The sequence below is a fragment of the Gadus morhua genome, chromosome 10 (assembly GCF_902167405.1).
Source record: "Gadus morhua chromosome 10, gadMor3.0, whole genome shotgun sequence".
Lineage (NCBI taxonomy): Eukaryota > Metazoa > Chordata > Actinopteri > Gadiformes > Gadidae > Gadus > Gadus morhua.
In genome coordinates, this window is record NC_044057.1 from 20,370,806 (window position 1) to 20,393,312 (window position 22,507).

The 22,507-nt window shown below is 47.7% G+C and overlaps 1 protein-coding gene across 1 annotated transcript in view; it reads right to left on the minus strand.

Annotated features, from left to right (window-relative positions):
* gpc4 (glypican 4) overlaps positions 1 to 22,007 on the minus strand; it is a 33,029-nt gene extending 11,022 nt beyond the window's left edge. The window contains exons 1-2 of the mRNA XM_030367759.1: positions 21,288 to 22,007; positions 2,172 to 2,330 (exon numbers count right to left, since the gene is read on the minus strand). Of these exons, the coding sequence (XP_030223619.1) occupies positions 2,172 to 2,330; positions 21,288 to 21,435 (307 nt within the window). The 5' untranslated portion in view covers positions 21,436 to 22,007. The remainder of the gene's footprint in view (positions 1 to 2,171; positions 2,331 to 21,287) is intronic.
* Between the last annotated feature and the right edge of the window lie 500 nt (positions 22,008 to 22,507).

Here is a 22,507-nt window from a genome sequence, read left to right on the forward strand (position 1 = left end):
GGCAGTGATGAAAGCAGGGGGGGGGGGGTGTTGGACTATTCTTGGCCCCCTGCTCTTAATTGGCCGTGACTCTCGACCCCTCCAGGCACATGACGGGAGCATGCGTAACGGCGAGCCACAGATCTTCTCAGGAGTGTTATCGGGCATGTATGCGTGTTGGTCTTCTAAGAACGGCATGTATAGGCAGCCTTTACGTCACAAATAAGGATTAAACCACCCACACGCACGCACACACTCACACACTTCGCCACTCTTCAACATTGGCTCTTATCGTGGCGGCTTTTTTTTTTTAAAGATATACCGCAGCAGTGCTTTTGACGGTGACTCTTTTTGGCCACGCGCTCTCCCCGGCCCCGTCTCTCAACCCCAGACGTGTCCCGGACGGCAGAGAGTCCGGACACCGGGAGCCGGGAGGGAGGAAGTCACAGGAGAGTGGCAACATGAGCACCCCGCCATGTCACCTTATTCAATAAGAGAGTCTGCTCTAATGGCCCAGGTGAAAGAGGGAGCACAGCAGGCCTTTGTGTGTCCCTGGGTTCTAACGGTTCAGGAGTTAGAGAGACCACGGTATGTAGTGAGACGGGGGGACGGGAGGACGGGGACGGGGGTGGTAGATGTGAGGGGGGCAGGGGGTGGGGGGGGGACAATGAAGAGGAGATTAAGTGGAAGTGAAGCCAACGGTTTTCCGAGACGGAGGGGTTGATCTCTCCGTGGTCTTCTGGTTGATGAGGTGAGTGATCGGTGCGCTGTGAGAGAACGGGTTCCCGTGTCCTGCGGTCCGTTGGGGGATTGGGTTCAGTCGGTGAACACCGCCGACCTTAATCTCTAGCCCGATTGGCTGATTGTATGGGAGCGATACCAAGGGTGACAAAAAGGAGAAATCCTGCAAGTAAAGAACTTTCCGAGTGAAGACCGTCGTAGATAAGGAAGAGGATATGGGGAAGACAACATACCGGGAAGTCCAGGGACACAGAGCGCGATAAGAAACAGTTAAAAAAAGGGATGAATTGAGGAAGAAAGGGGATTTTTTTGGGAGGAGGGATGGGGGGGGGGGGGGGGGGGTACGCATGAGATGGGGACAAAGAAGTGAGGAGAGAAAGAAAGAGAGAGAGCGAGTGAGAGGGGCGAGCAAAGGCTCAAGAAACCACCGCATTCCGACGCGTCACATTCCTGTTCCATCTGGCTGCAATTCTCTCCCTCTCCCTCTCTCCCCCTCTCTCCCTCCCTCCCTCTCTCTCTCCCCCTCTCTCTCTCTCTCCTAGCACATATACAAACAAGCAAACACGACTACACCCACACACATAACCACATCTCTGGTCATCTCAAAATAACTTTCCCCCCGTGTGGCCCCACAACTATGCGTTCACCGGAAAAAAAAAAAAATGGAACAAATCACCATAAAACCAAATAATGAGGACATTGTCCTCCATGCTCCGGGGGACGGACCCGGAGACAGTGGGCGGTAAGGTGCTGTCCCGACCCAGCTAACTGTGCCAGCCAGGCGAGGGGGAACCGCGTTGACAGGCCCTGGTGGCGGATGGTATTCCAGGCTGTCCTGCGACCCTGGTGACTCAGCAGCAGCCATATGCACCCTCCTCCCACCCCCCACAGCACAGGGAACCCGATCCTCGTCACACACACACACACACACACACACACACACACACACACACACACACACACACACACACACACACACACACACACAAAAATAGGAAGTGCGGGGTTGAAGCTGGAACCAACAGGTCATGTGTGTGGTCCATCTGGGTGCGTGCACGTGACTCTGAGGCCGGATGGAGGAGGGGGCGGGGCGTGGAGAGGGGGAGACGCTGAGAGACAGGTGGACGAGCCAACAGACACAGACTGAGTGTCTGCGCCGCAGCCAGCGCACTGGCAGGTGGGGGTGTCCGTCAAAACGCCAATTCAGGCAAAAGTTGTGTTGGGACAAGCATGCAGCGCATGGGACAGACCAGCATTGCAGAGGGGGCGTCTGCTGTGTGCCACGGCATTGGGCCGTGGGCCACTTCACGAGTTTCCATCACCGTGCGCGTACGCGTGTACGTGTTGGTAAGCATGTGTCTGATTCTCATTATGAACTCTGGTGTGTGTGTGTGTGTGTGTGTGTGTGTGTGTGTGTGTGTGTGTGTGTGTGTGTGTCTCTCTCTACTTACGGTCAAAGTGCTGGTGTCTCTGCTTGAAGTTGCTCTGCAGTTTGGAGCTGAGCTCGGAGATGGGGGCCTTCAGGTCTGAGTGGCTCTGCTGGCTAAGCTTCTCCTCCATCTCCACGGTGCAGCAGGTGAAGCCCTGGGGACACACCTTCAGCGGGGCGCCTGGGAGCGGGAGAAGGACAGGGGGGGGGGGCAACGTTATAGAGACAGACCTCCCATGGATGCACTCCTCGTTTTCAGTTCGGAGCACGTTTCCATTTTAACAGAGCCGATTCTCGAACAGATTTAAATCATGATGTCTTAAAACACTACAATGTACAACATTTCAAATTGAGATAAACAATGTTGATAGGAGTGTGGAGCAGCCCTACTTTCCTCTCTGCTTACAATGGGAATAAATTGAGATGAGCTTATGTGCGAAGAACCAGAAATCACTGATATTGTTTGACAAGGTTTTAAACGCTACCTGTTTTCAATTTCTATCCAGTCAATACATCCCATTTCCTTCTGCAGCCCATCTTGCCAGACCGACACTATGATCCTGATTATAAGTACAAACATGTCTAAACTCCAAAGTCTGAATCCAAAGGGTTTACTTCAGTGCACTTTACAGTATCAGCCAAGACAAGCATTTGGCTCCCGCCGTCCATCTCTCAACACACGTATGTCTCCGTGGCAGTACTGATGAAAGGAAACGTAAGAACGCAGAACCGGATTTTCTTTCTCTACATCAGTGTTGAGTAGCATGTGCATCGATTGTATGCCAGAAACCAAATACAAATAATAATAAAAAACAAAACCAAAAAAATTATATTGTCATAGTGACAATGAGCGATAAAAGTTTAGTGTCCATAAAATAAGAATAATAGGCTAGTTGTACTCCAGATGATAAGAATGGGACGCCTTTGCCAAAAGATAAAATAAAACCTTTTCAAACAACAGACAACGTATCTTAACTTTCTATTGGGGTGCTAGAATCAAAAGCATCATTAAAAAAACTAAACAAAGCCTTCAGGGCCCAAAACGACGCTTGCCTCTTAGTCAAAATGGAGAGAAAAAAAAGAAGTGAGATTACCATCCAATTAACAGGAGGGATAGGTCAAGAAGTATTCAGCGCCGGACAAAATGCTAAGTTGCAGCTGCAATAATGTTTTGTTTTGAATGTGTCTGTAGGAATTTGGGCAGAACATAGGGGTCCTTTCACTGCATCCAGGCACCAACTGCCTGTTTGGTTTTCCCCCCGCTAGTCGGAGAGAGGCAGTTTGGGGCCTCCTGTACCTCCCCAGTCAGACAGAGGTGGTCCCTGGCTTCTTACTCGGCTCATGCGCCCATGAATGCTGCCTCCTAACGGGCCCATTCGTTTCAGTCCAACCGACTTCAATTCAAAGACGACCACAAACTTTTATCTTGGTTGACGGAGGCTTATGTGAATCCAATCGGATTGACCGGGCGGTTCACATGTCCCCGGCTAATGTGGATTGATTGAGTCGGTTTCTGATGCATAAAACATAACTATCATTGGGAAGAAGGGAGGTTTGACCACATAGCTCGTGTTAGAACTACGGGTCGAATACCATCACCGCCTTATATATAAAAAGACACGAGGAATTTCGAAACAACTGCTGCAGCGTGTAGACAGACCTGGGTCGACGCTGGGAGATTATAGTTACAAGTATGGTATGACAGGACTGCCTAAACAGGGCTACAAAGCAGCAGATCCAGGAACAACCCTCGTCCCCCAAACTTGGACTCCTTGGTCTGGGATCCATTCCAAATAAGGCTCAAGTCCCTCTTTCTTCACTCAACCTTTCCAACCCAGATCCATCCATCTCTCTCTTGCACTCTGTCTCCCTCAACTTCCCTCCCCTCAACATATACACCGCCCCCCGCCACACACACACACACACACACACACACACACACACACACACACACACATAGCCTGATGTGTGCATACACTTCCGCACGCACACACTTGGCAGAACCAGCTCAAATGCGTTCACACATCGCATCGCCGCTCAACACACAACTCTTTGTGTCAGCCTAATTGGAGGGAGGGGATAACCTTAAGGCAGTCTAGTGTGAACACGAATACACGCACATGCACACACACATACATACACAGAAACACACACACACACGCCCCATGCATGGCCCACAGTGAGGGCTCACAGTACTGTGGACTATGTCCACGTGGAAACCAGCGGCACCTCCTACCAACGTACACAAATAAAAGTGAGACGGTCAATATTTCACAGCGGTGTCTGCACAAATGTCACGTTGTTAGCGCGCAGGGATTAGCTCCCCGAAAACCCAGGATTCTTAGCTAATGCACACTTTATGAAAACATCTTGGCAGCCAATTCTTCACCCCCCCCCCCCCCCCCTTCCTAGTATGAAATGGCACAGACGGCGGTCGAACAGGGCTACGAGTGAGCCAGAACAGGGCTGTGAAAGAAGTTCAGCGCTATGAAGACACAGGACAGGGCTAGGAGTGAGGTACAACATGACTACGAGTGAGCTACAACAGGGCTATGAGTGAGCTAGAACAGGGCAACAAGTGAGCTAGAACAGGGCTTCAAGTGACCTACAACATGGGCTATGAGTGAGCTATAACAGGGGCTATGAGCAACCTACAACAGGGCTAGGAGCGACCCAGAACAGCTATGCAGATTGGATTGCTACTCAACAAGTCCTTACTGCATCTCGTCTCAAGTGTTAGCAGTCTCGTCACTTTCTTGTGCTGGCACAAACAGTCTTGGCGCGCTGGTTGCGAGAGTCGAGACCGCTCTTAATTGTTTACTGGCCTCTTTGCGCCCAGGCTTCCCAATAACTGTAAGACCTAATAGGCCTACAGAGCCCCAGAGATGTTGGAGTGTCCACTCGGGAGAGGAGAAAAAGCCCCTGCTATTTTATGGCGGTGAAGACAAGGGAGCGACAGCTTGTTAACAAACATGTGACAGTGTGTCACGGCATTCATCGCCAGTTTGCTGATTCTCTGGCTTTCCTTTGTGGGACACCGAGCAGCCCCTTTTAAAAGGGCTCATAAAATAAGTCACTTCCCTTTTGGCCTTGGCTCGCCTCTCAAACCTCACTCTCAGAGGAAGGATGGGGGGGAGGTGGAAACGCCTCAGACAAAAACCTTGCCGCACCCTCCGCCATCATGTGCCCATGAACCAGGCCGGGCTGGGGCGCAACCACCCCTCCACCACAGACACCCTGTAGGCTTAACCAGCAGGGTCAAAGGTTAACAGCCACTCCTCTGAGCGAGGTCCTGTCCTCTGACCCAGCCCTCAACCACCCCAACACACACACACACACACACACACACACACACACACACACACACACACACACACACACACACACACACACACACACACACACACACACACACACACACACACACACACACACACACACACACACACACACACACCTGAAAGAAAAACCCACACTGAGGCAATTAAGAGCCCCTAAAAATGTGGGGACACACACAGCACGCTTAAATAGAAACTTTAACAGCCAACTCGCTCCAATACCACGTCATAAAAACCCCAGAAGAAGTATTTCTGCAGCCCGCGGAAGTTAAGTCACCACCAAAAGTGCAGAGAGCGGGCTGTGGAGGCAGCGCTGGGGTCGAACTCGGCCTCCCAGCCAGCTCCCTCCTCCAGTCGATAATTGAAGGCAGCTACAAGGCTTGGTGGTCTTTGATTGAACCACTTCCCAAAACCAATCACAAGGCAATTTGCATTTAGAAAACTAAAATAAGCTCTTCAAGTAGTTGAGAGGACAGGTTATGGATAAGCACAGCGCTAACACTACAGGGAATGAAGTGAATATAAACCCTGTGGAAGTGGTCAGTAATATGTCTCCACTGATTGATTGGGCTGCAGGCCAAGTGAATTTAGCCGTCAAGGTTGAAAAGACAATTCCTTTTTATTAGCAGATACTAACTCACTGTATTGAAAGGGAATATTTTATTCCCTAAGAACCAAGGATGGAATTACCTAATTATGTGCATCACATGACATCCCTATTTCTAAGTTGAATTTAAGTGCTACCATTGGAATGAAAACGTTGATGAGAGTATTTATAATGTACATCGGTTAGGTATCCAATCTAGTCAAAGTTGCAGATGTTTAAAATCCTCACAAGAGCTTTTGGAGCCGTGGTAGCATTTCTGGGAACATTTACTTTGAATTGAAAAAAAGCAAAAGAAGTTCTGGTGGTTTGGATAAACCGGCCATTTTTTAAAACAAGGATATAAAACATAATGATTTGATAATGGCAAGCTCATGTGGCTGTTTACGCAAATGTAAACTCCTGTCAGTATGATCTTTTTGGTTATACTTGATTTGCGATATATTGAAATAATAATAACTTGTCATCAATGAAAGGTGCTATAAACATACACTTGACTTTACTGAAACTACCATACGGCATACGCATAACATCATTAACTTTATTAAGCGAGTCAACTAAAATGAGGCAATCGTCTCTCCATCAAGAGCCTACTCCTTTGAGTCCCACCCAGAGGCTCAGACAGCAGCCACATAAACTTGGGAGGATAAGCCCAGGATACAACCCTCTGTCCCAGCTCAGTCTGTGGTGTGTCTGCCCCTCAGGGCAAGGGAGGAGGAGGAGGAGGAGGAGGAGGAGGAGGAGGAGGAGGAGGAGGAGGAGGAGGAGGAGGAGGAGGAGGAGGAGGAGGAGGAGGAGGAGGAGGAGGAGGAGGAGGAGGAGGAGGAGGAGGGATATGGGTTCGTTGTTAGGTTGAGGGGGGGCGATGCGCGTGCGGGCAGACTTCCAGTCCTCAGAACCCGTCTTGTCCTAAACCATGTCATCCCCAGACATACATGATGCCACTATAGGCCAAAAGTTCTGCCGTGGAGGTCCGGTCGATGCTTTCCGGTGCGTGATTTCACTAGAGATTTCGTCCGGCGTAACGATTTAATGTTTTGTCAACTGTCTCGAGGAGACGAATCACCGTGGCATAAATTGACGTCCCAATTGAAAGACGAGATGCAAAAGTAAAGAGGCAAACTGCTTCTTATTTCAAGTCTGATGATAGCAATTACTTTTCCTTCCACTGCTGAGTGTGTCAAGTCGTGGCACGTCTGCCTCAGCTCTCAGTCCCCGTTTCCTGTTTTGAATTTCCCCCTGCTCTGTGTAGTCCGCTGTCTGCCAACAGTGTTAGTGTTGGTCTTCATTTGGAGGGATGGAAAGGATTTCCTTTTTCACATCCATCACATTTGCAATCAATCCATGTAGAGCCTCGCATATTTTCATTCCCAAATGTGGGAGCCTTTTATTCCAGCCGTCACTTTTGAATGTTTGAGTTATGAATGTTTAGATCATGGCCAACTCTGGGATTTTGTTCCCTCTGAAGCAATTGCCACTTTCAACAAAAGGGGAAAATGGCAGTGAAAAGGTCACATAGCGCAGGAATCAGCGAATTAAGAAGATCCGTTTCGTCAGTTGACTCAACTGTTGCAAGTCGGCAGAAGTGTTCATGTACACAAGTAAGGTTGGTTTTTTTCCGTTGGTCATCGCATTCATTTAGGTTTCAAGTAAAAGTGGAGACAGACGTGGGTCTCACTAAATCTGCAGGCTACAGCGAAGGGACTCTCCCATAAGAGATCCCATAACCCCAAAATAAGGGGGAAAAACACACAGAAGTCAACGACTGAGCTAATATACAGGCAGATGAACCGCGGGCTCCCTCCCCTAGCCGTGTACTCAAGTCCCAGCCTAGCAACCGATTAAACAGAGGGTGGATGTCCTTTGAGGTTTCTGGCGGCCATGTTAAACATAGGGAACGGGTACGGGGAATTACTGTAGCATAATATGATACTTTTCCCCCCCTCACGCAGCATGAAAAATTCCTCCGTCGAGGCCCGCTGACGGAGAGCTCAATTCTTATTTACAACCTACGGGAAGCGTCGCGGCGCGCATGAGAGAACAACATCACACTCATACACGTCAGGAGGGACGCCGCTCGCTGCAACCACAGTCTCTGGCTCGAGGGCATCGTGCCAGCAGTTCAGGGTGGGATAAGTGTGTAGTGTGTCTTGTTCACTTTGCCTGGCCATGCCTTTCCCCCCCCCTAGCTTGCCTGGAAGGGCGTAGAGCGACGGCGCTGTTGAATAGCAATCCTGATACGTGGTTAAAAAAAAAATCTTGACGAGGACTTTCTTTTTATATTCATGGGCTGCAAATACAGTGTCCAAAAATATCCAAATGTTCAACAGTTCAACATTGACTTATCGATGTCCCATTGAAAACACAAATAAAATACAGAATAGTTTCAACATGGGAAACCATCATATTTACCGGCTCTCTAGTAGTTTTCGTGGCCAAATTGAAGAACATTAGTATAAATGCTTAATCTAAAATACATGAGGAACCCAATGTAGGAGGACTTAGGTGCTTGAACTCATAAGTGACACTAGTTAAATCCTAAATGAGAAGCGGTCAGGTAGAACCGCTGAGTCAGATGGCAAGAACTGGGAAAAACGACAGTTGGTAAAAAAGTGTTGGGAAGAGAGATAAAGTAATTCACAGAAGTGTGGAAAATCAATCGTCGCATTAGCTTACACCCCTCCCCCCCCAAAAATGTGGATTCTAGCTCTGGTTAGCATGTTGAGGAACCACACACGTGCGTGCGCGTGTGTGGAGTGTTACGTTTATCCTGGCCCATTTACAGAGTTTATTAATACTAAGCCGTTTTTGTGGATCAGATCGACAGCGGTTTTGGGTCTCTCACACACACACACACACACACACACACACACACACACACACACACACACACACACACACACACACACACACACACACACACACACACACACACACACACACACACACACACACACAGGTTACCATCACCGCAAGCAGGGAAATCTTCAACAGCATTATACTGTAATCAGAAACCATTATTAGAGCGTGATCTGCTCATATGGAGAGAATCAGGCCAGGGACAAACTTGCACCTACTCACTCACTGCGCTTTTCCGCTTTGCAAAAGTAAAGTAATGACAAGTTTACAAGGCAGAAAGAAGGGAGAGCCTGGATAGAGTTGCATTGGAGCTCTGAATCACACAAGGTTATTTAAACAAAATGGTAGGCGATGAGGTTTTTTTTTGTCCTTGTGCCTTTACTACCAAGACTTTACTATGCTGCTGTGATGTTTCGGTCTACACGGCGCATGCCAGTGTTTCATCACTAAGCGGCTGAAAAACATTGTGATGGTAAAAACATTACCCTGCAAAAGCAAAGTTTTCTTTTATTGAAAGAAACGCCGCAATTACCATATGTGTACAGTTAGTGGCGAGAGATTAACAGGGCCAGTGTTGGGGTAAGGGGCTAATTCCACCAATATCCCTGTGGGAAAAGGCGGACAGGTGGTTGTTAACGAGCTAGTGCTAACGAGCAGGATATCCATCGCTGCACAGATATTCTGACCTCCACATGCAACCAGGAAATGGTTTTCAGCACACGAGTGCTCCGGCCAACTCATGACTTGCACACTGTTCTGTTTCTGTGACCTGCCATAAAGGCTGTGACCTGTGAACAGGCAATGGATTTCAACGCTAGACAGTTGTAAAAATGGGTTACAGTAATTGTTCTAGGCTGTGAATGGTGTGGGTTTGGAATGCCCTTTGTGCCAGGGCGAAATAAGCATGAAAACATCTGGGCATATAGAAATTATTGATTTAACACAGTAACGAAAAACATTGTGTCACAATTGCAATATACTTTGTGGACTGTAGCATTAAAATACCAGAAAGAAGATAACGCAAGCGAAATAACTCACTAGTTGGTAGTTAATATCAAACATAATTACTTCTGCTTTCAATAATACCAATTTACCAGGAAAGCTCCAGTGAACATAACCATGGAGTCGCCTAACAAGCCTAACATAATGAGTCATGCTACCACCGCCTTTGCCTGATGACTCACCAGAATTTAAAGGAATTGTTAAAAAAAAAAAAAGAGAAAAAGCCATACCTAGACAACCATAAAAATGGTTAATTAATATCACCACCCCTTGTATCACAAAGAGGGCTGCCCCATTTGGTGGGTCAAAATGCTCTATGCCGACATAATTGTCATTGGTCGGACAATCCCTGGCGTGACTTTCAGAAAGTCAAAGAAGTGGTTGGTCTGGCATTATTTGTTCAAGATTACGACAACAAGTTAATAAACTTACGTCGGACTCGGAACAAGAGTGGATGTGTAACCCACGCATTTTCTTCAGACAGCATTAAGAGATATTTAAGATACCAGGTAGAGTGCAATCTACCTTTCTTTCATTTCTTCCCCCCAAAACGCATCAATTGGTTGAGCCTCAGATCCCATTTCAGCTGACCGAAATGATTATCTTTGGTTGACTACAGCCAGCCCTAAATACAATGCAGTCAAGGACTGGTAGAAAGCTTGGCCGAACATAAGCACGGATAACCTCTAACACACAACAAGTCATTCATCTGGAGAACACGCTCGCGCTCAACACCAAGATGAAGCAGCGGTTTGGGTCTTGAGGAGAATTTCCTTAGGAGTTAATATTTAACACCAACACAGACAGCCGCAAACCCTTGGAAGATGGTCTACAGTTCTGAAAAGATGTTTCCTTAAATACATCGGGAGGTTCAACTCCCTTCCAAAACACAGCTGTTTAAACACCCGACTGCCCAAAATGTGCCGTTAAAGATGGCAAGACAGCGAAGACGAAGGAAGGCAGGCCCGCTATTGGGAGGCCGACCCAGGCGCCCTGGGTCTCATTAGGAACTGCAGACCCCCTTGACGTCTGCTCTGCTACTTCCATTAGCACTGGGGGCCAGAGCCATAGGTCTGTGTGCGGGGTCAGCCAGATAAGAAAAATAGTTTTCGGGGCAAACACCTAAACATTTACGAAACGCTGCATGGCAAGGGGTTAATTATTACCCTAAACACGCAGACTCATTAATCCAGCCTTTCCGTCACCACGGTCCGGCTCAAAACTGTTAAACAAGTCGAGGGCCTGAGGCCAATTAAAATTCGCCATTTGTGAACATTCCAAAATGCTGTCATCCATGAACATTTACCCAAAAGCCCCTGGGAGATTCCACAACATGGCCCTGGCCTCTCGCTCGCTCTCCGTTTCCCTCTCCCTCTCCCCATCCCTGCGTCTCAGTCTTTGTCTCCCAGTACAAAAGCTCCCTGCCTACATCACTTCCCAGGTCACTGCTTTCTCAATGGTCTTACTTGCTCCTGCTCCCCGGCTACATTGAGAAAGTCAGCAGCAAACACCCACCATGGGGGCTTAAGTACTTCAGGAGTCTACCCTTGGAATACCACTGAATGTCTTTCAGTGGTTCCCGACGCGTTAGGACTATTTAGAGGTAGGATTGGAGATTGAATGTGAGGGATCTGTACTAATGTGAGGCGCAGATAGCCTCATCGTCTGTGTTTCGTACCTGCGGGCGGGATAGCCTTTTTAGTGAGGTCTTTGGGTAGCTAATTAAGAGCCTACAGACGTCAACAAGAGCAATTGCAGGGTGTTGGAAGCAGGCCCGCACAGCTCTCAGGTGGTTTCACTTAAAGCCTTGGTTACCAAACCTCAACAATTAGGTAACGAAAGTAAAAGCACACGACAAACAAACCCGGAGAGAATCAGAGAGCGGGCGTAAGAGAGAGCAAGAGGAAGAGAGTTAAGAGAGAGTTAAGAGTCTAGACCGGAGATTTAAGAAAATAAAAGGAATTGAGAGAAAAACAACTGAATCAAGAGATAAGGACAAAGAGGGAGGAAGGCGTGTGTGTCCGCGAGAGGGAGGGAAAAATAAGAAGTAGGAAAGGGCACAGGAACTCTGAGGTCAGCATCCCAGACGAGTTAAGCCAGTTTGGCTGCCCTGTTAATTTGTCACTGTGGCCAGTCGTTTCCCTGGTGGGCCACAAAAGACACACACACAGCCAGCAGACGGCACCGGACAGCTGAAGATATCTGTCCCAAGCAGACTCCCGAGGTCTGCCAGGGGTCAGAAATACACAAACACAGTGGCCATGCGATGAGATCATAATAACAATGGGTTCCAAGTCCCATATCGCTTCTAGAAGTGTTAGGGAGTTGTGGTGTGTGAATCATGCAAGCCGTGGTAAGGGGAACATTTGTGCTGAGGTTGGTGTGTGTGTGTCCTGTGTGTGTGTGTGTGTGTGTGTGTGTGTGTGTGTGTGTGTGTGTGTGTGTGTGTGTGTGTGTGTGTGTGTGTGTGTGTGTGTGTGTGTGTGTGTGTGTGTGTGTGTGTGTGTGTGTGTGTTGACATCATTCAACCACTCCCGTTAAGCTGGTTGTGTTGTTGTCTTTGTATTCAATTCATTGTGAGATACCTTTGTGGCGGGCCCAGCATTCTCAAACAGCCGCTATTATTAGTGATTGGCCATATAACGACTGCCATTCAAATGTATCTCAATCATTCATTCATTCAGCTGGGAGGTCTATTGTTAAAGCCAGGACCGGTTACCAGTAGACTAGAAACACTCATGTCACACACATTCTCCAGGCCATTCTTTATAGGGAGAAAGAGCAGGTCATTAACATTTGAACCGAGCATAGTATTTTAGTTTCCAAGGGGCCTCACCGCTATTTTGCAGGGGGGGGGGGGGCAGGGGCTAGCAAGCACAACACTTTCTCAAAACATCTGCTCCATCTGTCTGGAGCTTGGGAGGTGGTGGTTCACGTTAACAATCGATCGAACCTCCCTCCCTCAGCCCCCCCGACCGTAACTTTATCTCAGGTATGCACCGTTTATTGGGCACCGCCATCCAGTGTTTGATCTGGAGCCCTTTGTCGTGGAACCGAACCGTGAACGTCTGGCCGGCTGCATGTGTCCCGGCCCCCGGGAGCAGGTGAGGGAGAGAGAGCTTATTAAGATAGTGAGAGAGTGAGAGAGTGAGAGAGAGGGAGAGCAACATAGTTGGAGAGCAACACAGACAGACCGAGAGAAAAGAGGAAAAAGGGAAAGAGCTAGAGAGAGGGGGGGGTGCATGGGGGTGCATGTTATCTGCATGATGTGCAATGACAGGCTACGGTTTAGCAGACAAATGAAGGGGATAAGTCACAGCACAGTGTGATTATCACAGGGGAAGCAGGGAGGAGAAGAGGGCGGCACAAAAGGCCCCGTTCCCGGCTTGTTCCTCTCCAGCAGTCATCCTTCGCTTCCACTGACTCATGGCCGACAAATGAAAACAGACTTTTTGAAAAGAGTTGTAGAGAAACACACTTGTTACTTAGAGCCGAGTGCTTTACTAAGGGAACCAATGCAAACAGCATTGTGTGTTGGCCCTGAAATGGACTTCTCTTAAGCCTACAAATTAGGGCTGTCCCAGATACGTTAGCAAAAATGCCCCAGGAGAAGAGCCCCCCTCAAAAGTCTTTGTATATTAAAACCTTCTTCTGTGTCACTTCCTCTCGTGGACTTAAACATAAGTCTGCCGCATAGAAAACCATACCGCCCAAACCCCCTCGCTGGGAAAAAAAAAGAAAAAAAAAAAGAATCCAACCGTGTTGAAACGAACGAGAGCTTTTAAAAGATTTAACACACAAACAATACATTTCATCATTGCCAGTAGAAGCCGGCCAGCCTCTACTAGGGACAGGGAGCTCTTTGACAATGTTTACAACAGACATGCAGAAAGCAGCTGAAGCCAACCAGATGTTGGGGCAGGATGGGGCCCGGCAGAGACCCCCAGGCGGAATGAGGTCAGGTACAAGATCAGGTTTCTGGGACCTCAAAGCTACAAAAAAAGGGCAACAATGACTGTGATATACCTGTAGAGCCTTGCAGTAAGGGGACACCAGCGTGGGCGGTGGGGAGAGACAGTCACAACCCGACCCGTCAAAGGGTTCGGAACGTCTAAACATGACGGCACAAAACCGCTTTGATGGGACGTCGCCCATTGAAGTCCCGGCGTGTTTGGCGGCGATTCTCAGGGAAGCGCGTCAATAAATCAGAGTTCTTAGGACGTGTTATCGCTCTTGCCGTTCCGGCCATGTCCAATATTTCATCTCCTAGCAGGGTCCCCTCACATTCCCTGCTTGAGGCCTCGTTTGTCTTCTTCTCCTAGGCTGGAACCAGCCTTACGGAGCCCCGGCCAAATGATTTGCAGCTTTGGGGAGTCCTTCTTTGGGACGGCATTTGATCTTTCCGAGTGTTTCTTCTTTTTCTCCCCCTAGTTGACCCCGAGCCAGGAGGATCTAGGCCATGTCGGGTCCCCTGGGTTTTATTACATCGCTTTTTTAACGATGCAGTCTTACGGCATTGGCACCGCCGTATGAGACAAATTCATACACCCAACGCGAACGAGCCAGACAGACGTGCGTCAATCGCGCCACGTTCAGCCCTTTGTGCGGGGAGTGTGCACCATAACTGGCGGCTTTTTCGCCTAAGACAATTGTTTAAATTAGGCTTTTAAAACTGAAGAAATTGAGGGCAATATTACCAATGACTTTCAACTCTTTGGAAAAAGCGATTGAAAAAGCCCTGATGGAGGCTCTGGGAGTAATTAGCAGATTTTTACAGCTCAGACATCACGGATTCAGCCCAAACTTCAAGGCTTGTCGCTGGATTTCAGGCCCTCAGGACATCTAAACAAAGCCAGCCTCCTTTAGCTCGGCAACACGGACCATTGACAAGCCTGCAGGTCTCACTCATTTCATAACTCTTGGCCTAAAAACCCAACATCTTTGCTGGATCACACCTGCATCACAACCATAACCACTAGCTGGCCAACATGCCATGCGAGCACCTCAGCGAGTGTGAAAACCAAGTTGCGCCAGGCAGTGGGGGAGGGTTGGGGTGTCTGGCTCCCCCTCCCCATTTGGTATCATAGGAGGCAGGCCTCCGCCACACTGCTCACAGCTGGCAGAGTGACACCAGCCCCGATGTGATCCTACACAAAAAGGAGTCATACAGCGGCTCAAATTTCAAAGAGGGGGGGGGGGGGGGGGGAGAGAAATACACACACACCAACAACACCAGGCCCCGATCTTCCCACAGGGAAGGAGTAGTGTGTCAGCCACCAGAGAAGCCCGGCTCTGGGAGGGTGGTGCACAGTGTGGGGGAGTTGAGGTGGCTGTGGGCAGGATGGGAGATGGTGAGAGGCCTTGGCAGAGCGAGTGGTGTGATCTGCGACATGTTCAACAACAACTCATCGGTAGACGGAGGGTGGACAGGAAAGCCCCAGGGAGCAGCGTTTGCAAGATGACTGAGCGCTATCTGGCCTGACAGGACAATCATCTGGAAGCCTCGCCAGATGGGGGTGGGGGGGGACCTGACGGAAAGAGAGGGAGGGGAGGACCCGGAGATAAAGAGACAAAAAAGATGCTGAGAAGTAGGGTACATGCGGTTGGAGGGTAAACCACGAGAGAGAGAGAGAGAGAGAGAGAGAGAGAGAGAGAGAGAGAGAGAGAGAGAGAGAGAGAGAGAGAGAGAGAGAGAGAGAGAGAGAGAGAGAGAGAGAGAGAGAGAGAGAGAGAGAGAGAGAGAGAGAGAGAGAGAGAGAGAGAGTTGGTTATCATGGGAAGCAGAGGGAAGGAAGGAAAGATGGCAGAGTGAACCCAAACCTCCCGGCAGACTGGTGTCAGAGCGGGACAGGCCCGAGGGGAGGGGAACTGATTTGTCAGCCGGTGAGGGAGATGCAGGCCGCGGACTTCACAGCATGCAAACAGGACGTGTTAACAAGAACCTCATTCCCCCCCCAGCCCTCCTCTCAACATGCACAGAACCACAAACCCAGGACTGTCACAGTTATCCAGGGGCAGACGCATGCAGCAGCCAACAGCTATTCATAACACAGTCACACACGCAGACACAAACAGCCAGGCCGGTAGCCTCCCCAGCGCTAAAAATGTACATGCTAAATGCTACTGTGGGTAGAAATGGTGCGTGTGGGCGTGTGCGCATGTGTGTGTTTGTGAAACATGACGTACGGTAAACTATAATAGGCCGACATTTGGCGTTGGCTGGGAGCGAGGGGTGAGCGAGAGGAGCTATGGGCACGCCAGCATGACACCGACTCCAGACATGTCACCGCGCCATGTGTCTAGCCCCAAGCACTGAGGGGGGACACACACACACACACACACACACACACACACACACACACACACACACACACACTTTAACCCAAACTCAAAAGATAGATCATTTCTCCTGCCATTTAAGGGGGGGGGGGGGGGGGGGAGATGAGGAGGGGAGGGTTGTCCTTCCTCTGAGAAACCCCTTTGCGCTTCTTTTTTCTGCCAGCCGTCAAATCCCCTTCTCCTTCTCCATAGGCCTCTGTGGGCCGCTCCATCCCGCTCTTTGTTGCCCCGTGTTCCCAGCTACAGGGCTCCCTGTGTGTGGGTCTAGGTGGTCCGGTGTGGAATGTCATGAGGAGGGGAGGGGGGGGGGGGGCAGACTGGCCTCAAGAGGGGGTGCTCAATTGTTCCCACACACAACATCCACCCCCCACTGATCTGTCGCTCACTCAGCCATTGGTGGATGGGGTGGGGGGGGGGGGGGGGGGGTCTACGGCGCAAAAGATGCAGTGACATGGCCTTGCGGACACACACACACACACACACACACACACACACACACACACACACACACACACACACACACACACACACACACACACACACACACACACACACACACACACACACACACACACACACACACACACACACACACAAAATGCTTTCAAGTATATGGGAGCAAAGACACATTCCAAGCCCCAAACATTGTATGCCTGCTTAAAATGCAACAATAGATCTAGCAAAACTGGAAAAGAGTTTGAACCAAGTCCACCCTAAGTCCAAAGGTACAGTAGGAATGTAAATGTAGTGCCAGGTCCCAGTGCTGCACTACACTCACATTGCTAGTTTTCCCATGAAGGCTCTGATAAGGCTATTTGTTTTAACACAGGGGGCGGGTGGGGGTGATAGGGCAGCTGTTCCTCACTCACAGGATGCCGACCGGGACCCCTGCACACTGAATCGCCCGCCCTGCATCTTACAGGAAGAGCTGATAAGGCGGTGGAGCAAACACAAGCACTGGCAGGCACGTGCGCTCGCTCGCTTGCTCTCTCCCCCCACCGCGTGGAACGGACGCTAGTCGCCAGTGGCCCTAAGCCCCAGCTAGCTGTTAGCATCCCCCCGGATTCACAAGACCTTAGCCTCATGATAGCTCCACTCAATTAGCCCTGAGCCCTGACTGCAGTTGAAACAAAAGGGCGCCACGCGTTGCTCGAGCAATGTCGTTATAACAGCATACAGAGGATCACGGACAGACATTACATACTGTACGTGAAATAAACTCTTGGTGGATTACATAGCTCCCGAAGTAGTGGGGAGGTGTTTGTAGGACGGGAGCGACGACGTTCCTCCACTTATTTGTAGGAGAGATTCTTAAGGTAAGATTGCAGCTGCTACTGAAACGGAAAAGCCGTACAAGTGTGTCGAGTTGGCTTTGTTAAAGAATAGTAGCATGTTAGAATAGTAACTTATGAACCTCGGTGGTATGGGCCTTTAAGTTATGCAGACTAATTACATATGGCCTATTTGTAGGCTTTATCTGCTATACCCCCTGAAAGTTGTTTAGGCTAGTGCCAACAGGTGAAGGCAGCCATATGGTGAGCATTGCACTGCAGTAGCAGAGTAGTAGAGAATTGTGGTTACAGTATAACAGTTGTGCGCAAAACGCATTTCTTACCACCTTCTTGTATTTAGTGTCAGTCATGGTGGCCATGCGACTGACCATGGCCAATCAACTAAAGAAAAACAGCAGCAGCAAATACAGTAAGTTCCAACTTACTTTAGTGAGAAACACATGTTACTTTAGGAAGGGCCAGCATTAGACAAAAAATAAGTATCATTATAACTTTTGTGCCGCTTGCCTAAGAAATTGGCATTTAACATTCACATATCTTTAGTAGTTACTATGAATAACAATGATATATAGTGCGATAACTGTGATAAACGTTAGCCAACCAGATAAAACATGCAGAGTTTGCGATAAGTAGTACACAATCACATCCAACAGTGAAGGCTCTTCAAGGGTTTACGACACTGACCTTGAAAGGAAAGTTAATAAACTGGCCAATGGTTTATTAGTTAATAATTACAACTGATAACACCGTGGTCCTGTATCAAGTGGACCTGAGGAGTGCACTCAAATATTGTCTCTCCAGCTTGGCCTGATTGCCTCTGTGTCCCTTCAGCTTATCTTATCGGCTGAGTGTCACTGCAATAGCGTAACCCATCATTTACCAAACTTTAAATATGAAAGGCCCACACAGCTGCAGGGCTCAGGGAGAGCCAAGTTCTGTACTGGGAGATGTTCAGAGCTTACAGGGAGGCCAAAATACTGAGGTCATGGATGCTTTGAGTTTCAGCCATAACGCAGAGAACTGATTATAAAAAGGTTGTTTCTCAAGCTGAAATCTGAAGCGCCTTCCTTTTTTTTTGTTACTTTGATTTTTGCCATTGTCCCATACCTGCGGCATGACATCAACCTAGACGGGCCGGGGTATAACCAAAACATCTTGTGCTTGATGAGTTTCGGAAAGAGGCGAGAAGAGGAGCGCATGCACTGCTGGGACAGGCCCTGGAATGAGGAGCTGTTGACATGGCTGATATAAATCTGGTCAGTGTTAACTGCTGCTCCCTGGTTCTTCTGAAGAGCACTTGTCCCGCTTCACCACTCTGCACCAACTTATTGAACTGGTTGATTACTGTACCGCGGCATCACATCAAAGCCGGGGACCGATATACCAAATAAAAATAAGATCTGCCACCTGCTTACGTAGCTGTGTAGAATTGAGATTATTATTAATACATTGTAACAATATCCATCTGTTAATATGAAGGCTATGTGATCAACAATAGACCCAAGAGAAAATTCTCGTCCGTCTGAAATATTTAAAGGCAGGTTTGGAACTGATGAGGCAACAGATTGGAACCATGGGATCGCAAATGTCTCTGTTGTTCTTTCACAGAACTTAATATCGGCTGTGCTGCGGGACTGAAGTTTTCCATTACAATTTGATTGCATTAAAATGGGTTTGCTTTAATCTGATTCTAAATGGTAACATTTAACTCCAAGCATCCAATCATAATAAAAAGATGTTTGTGGGATGAGATGCCTGTTTGGATCGCTGCCTTGCCAATAATCCACCCTTCTGATTTATGGTCCCAGCGGAAAACAAGAAACGTGTTAAGAGGGGTTGCAAAGAAAATGAACACATTTTTTGACAGATAATGTGGAAATGAAACACTGGGTGCAGATATGCGCTGTAACATCCCAAAATTCCAATGCAAATAAAACTGTCACCAGATAAACTGGTGGGGAAAAAAGAGCCAGCAAAGAAGTAGAGCAAAGATTGTCCCCCGACTAAAATCTCTTGCTTGTCTCGTTTTGCCTTTGATGACGGCAGACCATGTCTGGCCTTCTATGGATCTATTATCTCGGTCTCTATTGACAGAGAGCTGCTGCTTGAGGTCGACCCGGTCCAAGGAGAAGAATACACCAGCAATCCATAGCGGGGACAGACACACGTGTGTGCACAGCAACACAAACCCCACACACAACAAACCTGATCTCATTCAGGGATCTCATTCAGACCCCCAGAAATGTGCCACAATTAAATACAACATGTTGGGGTGCTCTCAACAACGCTTAGCATCACAATGACAATACAGACAGGAGACAAAGAAGTGATAGGCTTGTGTGAAATGCAGGAATAAGTCCTCAGCCATTCTGACAGTTACCTCCCGACTTACATTTTAATGAGCCTATGTGGCACAACCGAGGAAAATACTTTACGAATCTACTATGCATTGCAAACTAAAAAGATAACTCTGAATGTTCATGCTTTTCGAGTGGAATTAAACATTTAGCCATTCACACAACTTTAGAGGGGCTGTTGGTGTGACTTACATCACACATCACTCTGAAAACAATACTACAGTAACCAAGCCTGAACGATTTTTTTTTTAAAGATGATTTATACCAAAACATCTTGTTTCATTCATGACTTTAAGGCCTTATCTGGCCCATTTTATTATATTTTGAAACCAATAGAAATGAAAACAGCTAAAATGACATTTCAAATCTAATGCAAGTGAGTAAGTCTACACAAAAAACGACAGCATAATCTGAGATGGGTGAGCTCCTTATCTTATCAAAAATGATTTGACTGCAGAAGTATCTCAAAATTACAACGTTTTACGGGGCAGATAACACTGAACCACGTTAGTAAAATAAGCAGACTGGTATTTAGTAGGCATTATCTTATCTAAGTATTAAATTATTTTCAACTGACACACCAAAATGAAAAAGGAAAGGCGATGTAAAGTATGCATTGCACAGTGAAATTTCCAACCCCATCCCCCTTCTCCTCCCCCTTGGCTTCACTGAAAAAGCCCCCCTTCCAAGTTTCCATTACTGAGTTTAACTGATTATCAACTAAATGGATTTGCCTTCTTATCTCTCGCCCACCCTACTATCACATTAAACAAATAGCCTCGATAGTACAGAAATGTGTGGTAGACCATTTATGGCTAAACACCCAGCACCATGTCCTCAAGAGTTGGCCACAGAGAGCAGGGCCCTGAGCAGACGTTGAACAGACAGAAAACACACTGTTGTGTGCGTGTTTCTTGTTTACACAGGAATGCTTACAAAATCACTGCAGGTAGCCGATACTTCATGCGCAAAACCAACCAGTGCGGAAACGGGGATCTAAACATTGCCGAAGTGAATTGTGTGAGGGAGATACTTTTGTATATTTATACTAGCTCGTGTTGTTTTTAATTGTCTGAAGACTTCCTACAATAACTCCTTTTGGTTTGACATTTAAACTGAACAATCAATGCAAATCGACCCGGGCGATAGTCCAACATCAGCAGCTTAAACGAGGAAAAAATAAATATAGAATCATGTTCTATGTTTAACTTAACCACAAGGCCCCTCACAGAAACACGAATAATACTTTAACCAAATTGACAGTGGCAAAAAAGTGAATGGGGGGAAAGAAACGTCAAGGTAAGTGCAATTGAGCAGGGTATAGCTGGTGATCGTCCACACACTCACCTTGCACCCCTTTGTTGGGAACATCGTTGATGTTGAAGCCCTTGGAGCTGTAAGCAGCCCGAACGTCATTGCAGTTTTTCGTCTTTGGCTCCGCGGCGATGGAAACAAAAAGCACGACTAACGCGGAGAACACCAACATCTTCTTCATGGTGGGGGGAACGAGCAGGGTAGAAGGAGAGGGAAAAATAAAACAGCTATGCTTCGTGTCGCTTATTCACTTGCACGGCGTTTCAACAAACTCCCACGTTGTTGAGTTTCCTCACGCAGACACGATCATTCCCTGCAGTGGCTCGGAGTTAGCGAGGATACTTCATGGACACGGTTCTTCTCGGGTCACTTTGGAAGCGCTGCAAGAGGTCGGGGAGAAACATACGCACGTTTGGAGAGTTGTTCGTTTATAAAAAGGTTATCCTTGAACGTAAGTTAGTAAAGAGTTCCAGACTCGTTACGATAAAAAAAAGGGAAACACAACATTAGTTGGGGAAAAATGATATACAGACAAGTTGAAAGTACTACGCTCGTGCGGTTGTGGATCTTGATGAACCCCCGAAGCAGTACCGATAAAAAGTTGCTTTAAAAGTTTTTTTTTCTTTTCTTAAATCTTCGGTTTTCCCGTTTTCTTTTCAGACGGCACACTGAACTGTATTCCCTGCGTACTGAAATCCAGATGCGAGTGTAGCAAAATCCCGGTGGATAGCCAGCACTGAGAGTTCCGGGGACAAAGACTTGGCAACTTAAAATTCCAGGGGTGGAGCATGGAGCAGGCGGCTCAAATTTGGACCTCGACAGGTCTCTGTCTTTCTAATGCAAGTGCATGGGTGCTGTAAAATCAGGACTGGATTTAAAAGGGGAATTGTCTTATACTTCATGGAACTATTTTCCAACATGTATTTTATTTATTATCAATGGATCATATATCTTTCATGAAGCCATTTAGGGAATTTCTAAAACACTCAAAATCAAAGGCTATGTTATACCCTCACTCTTTTCAAGGGAGTTAATGTTTATGTTTTGTGTCATTTAAGTCGCGGTTGGACCAGGATGAAAGAAGAATTAATACATAAAGGTCACAAAAAGTTTAGAAAAGATTCTAGATGATGTACTGTTGCATATCTATAAATATCCATAAATACAGAAAGCGAGGGAGAGAGAATTCATAACTTTTTATACATTCACTTCGGACATGTTGAGCCTTGGCCCTGTTGCAACCAGGCCCGTCT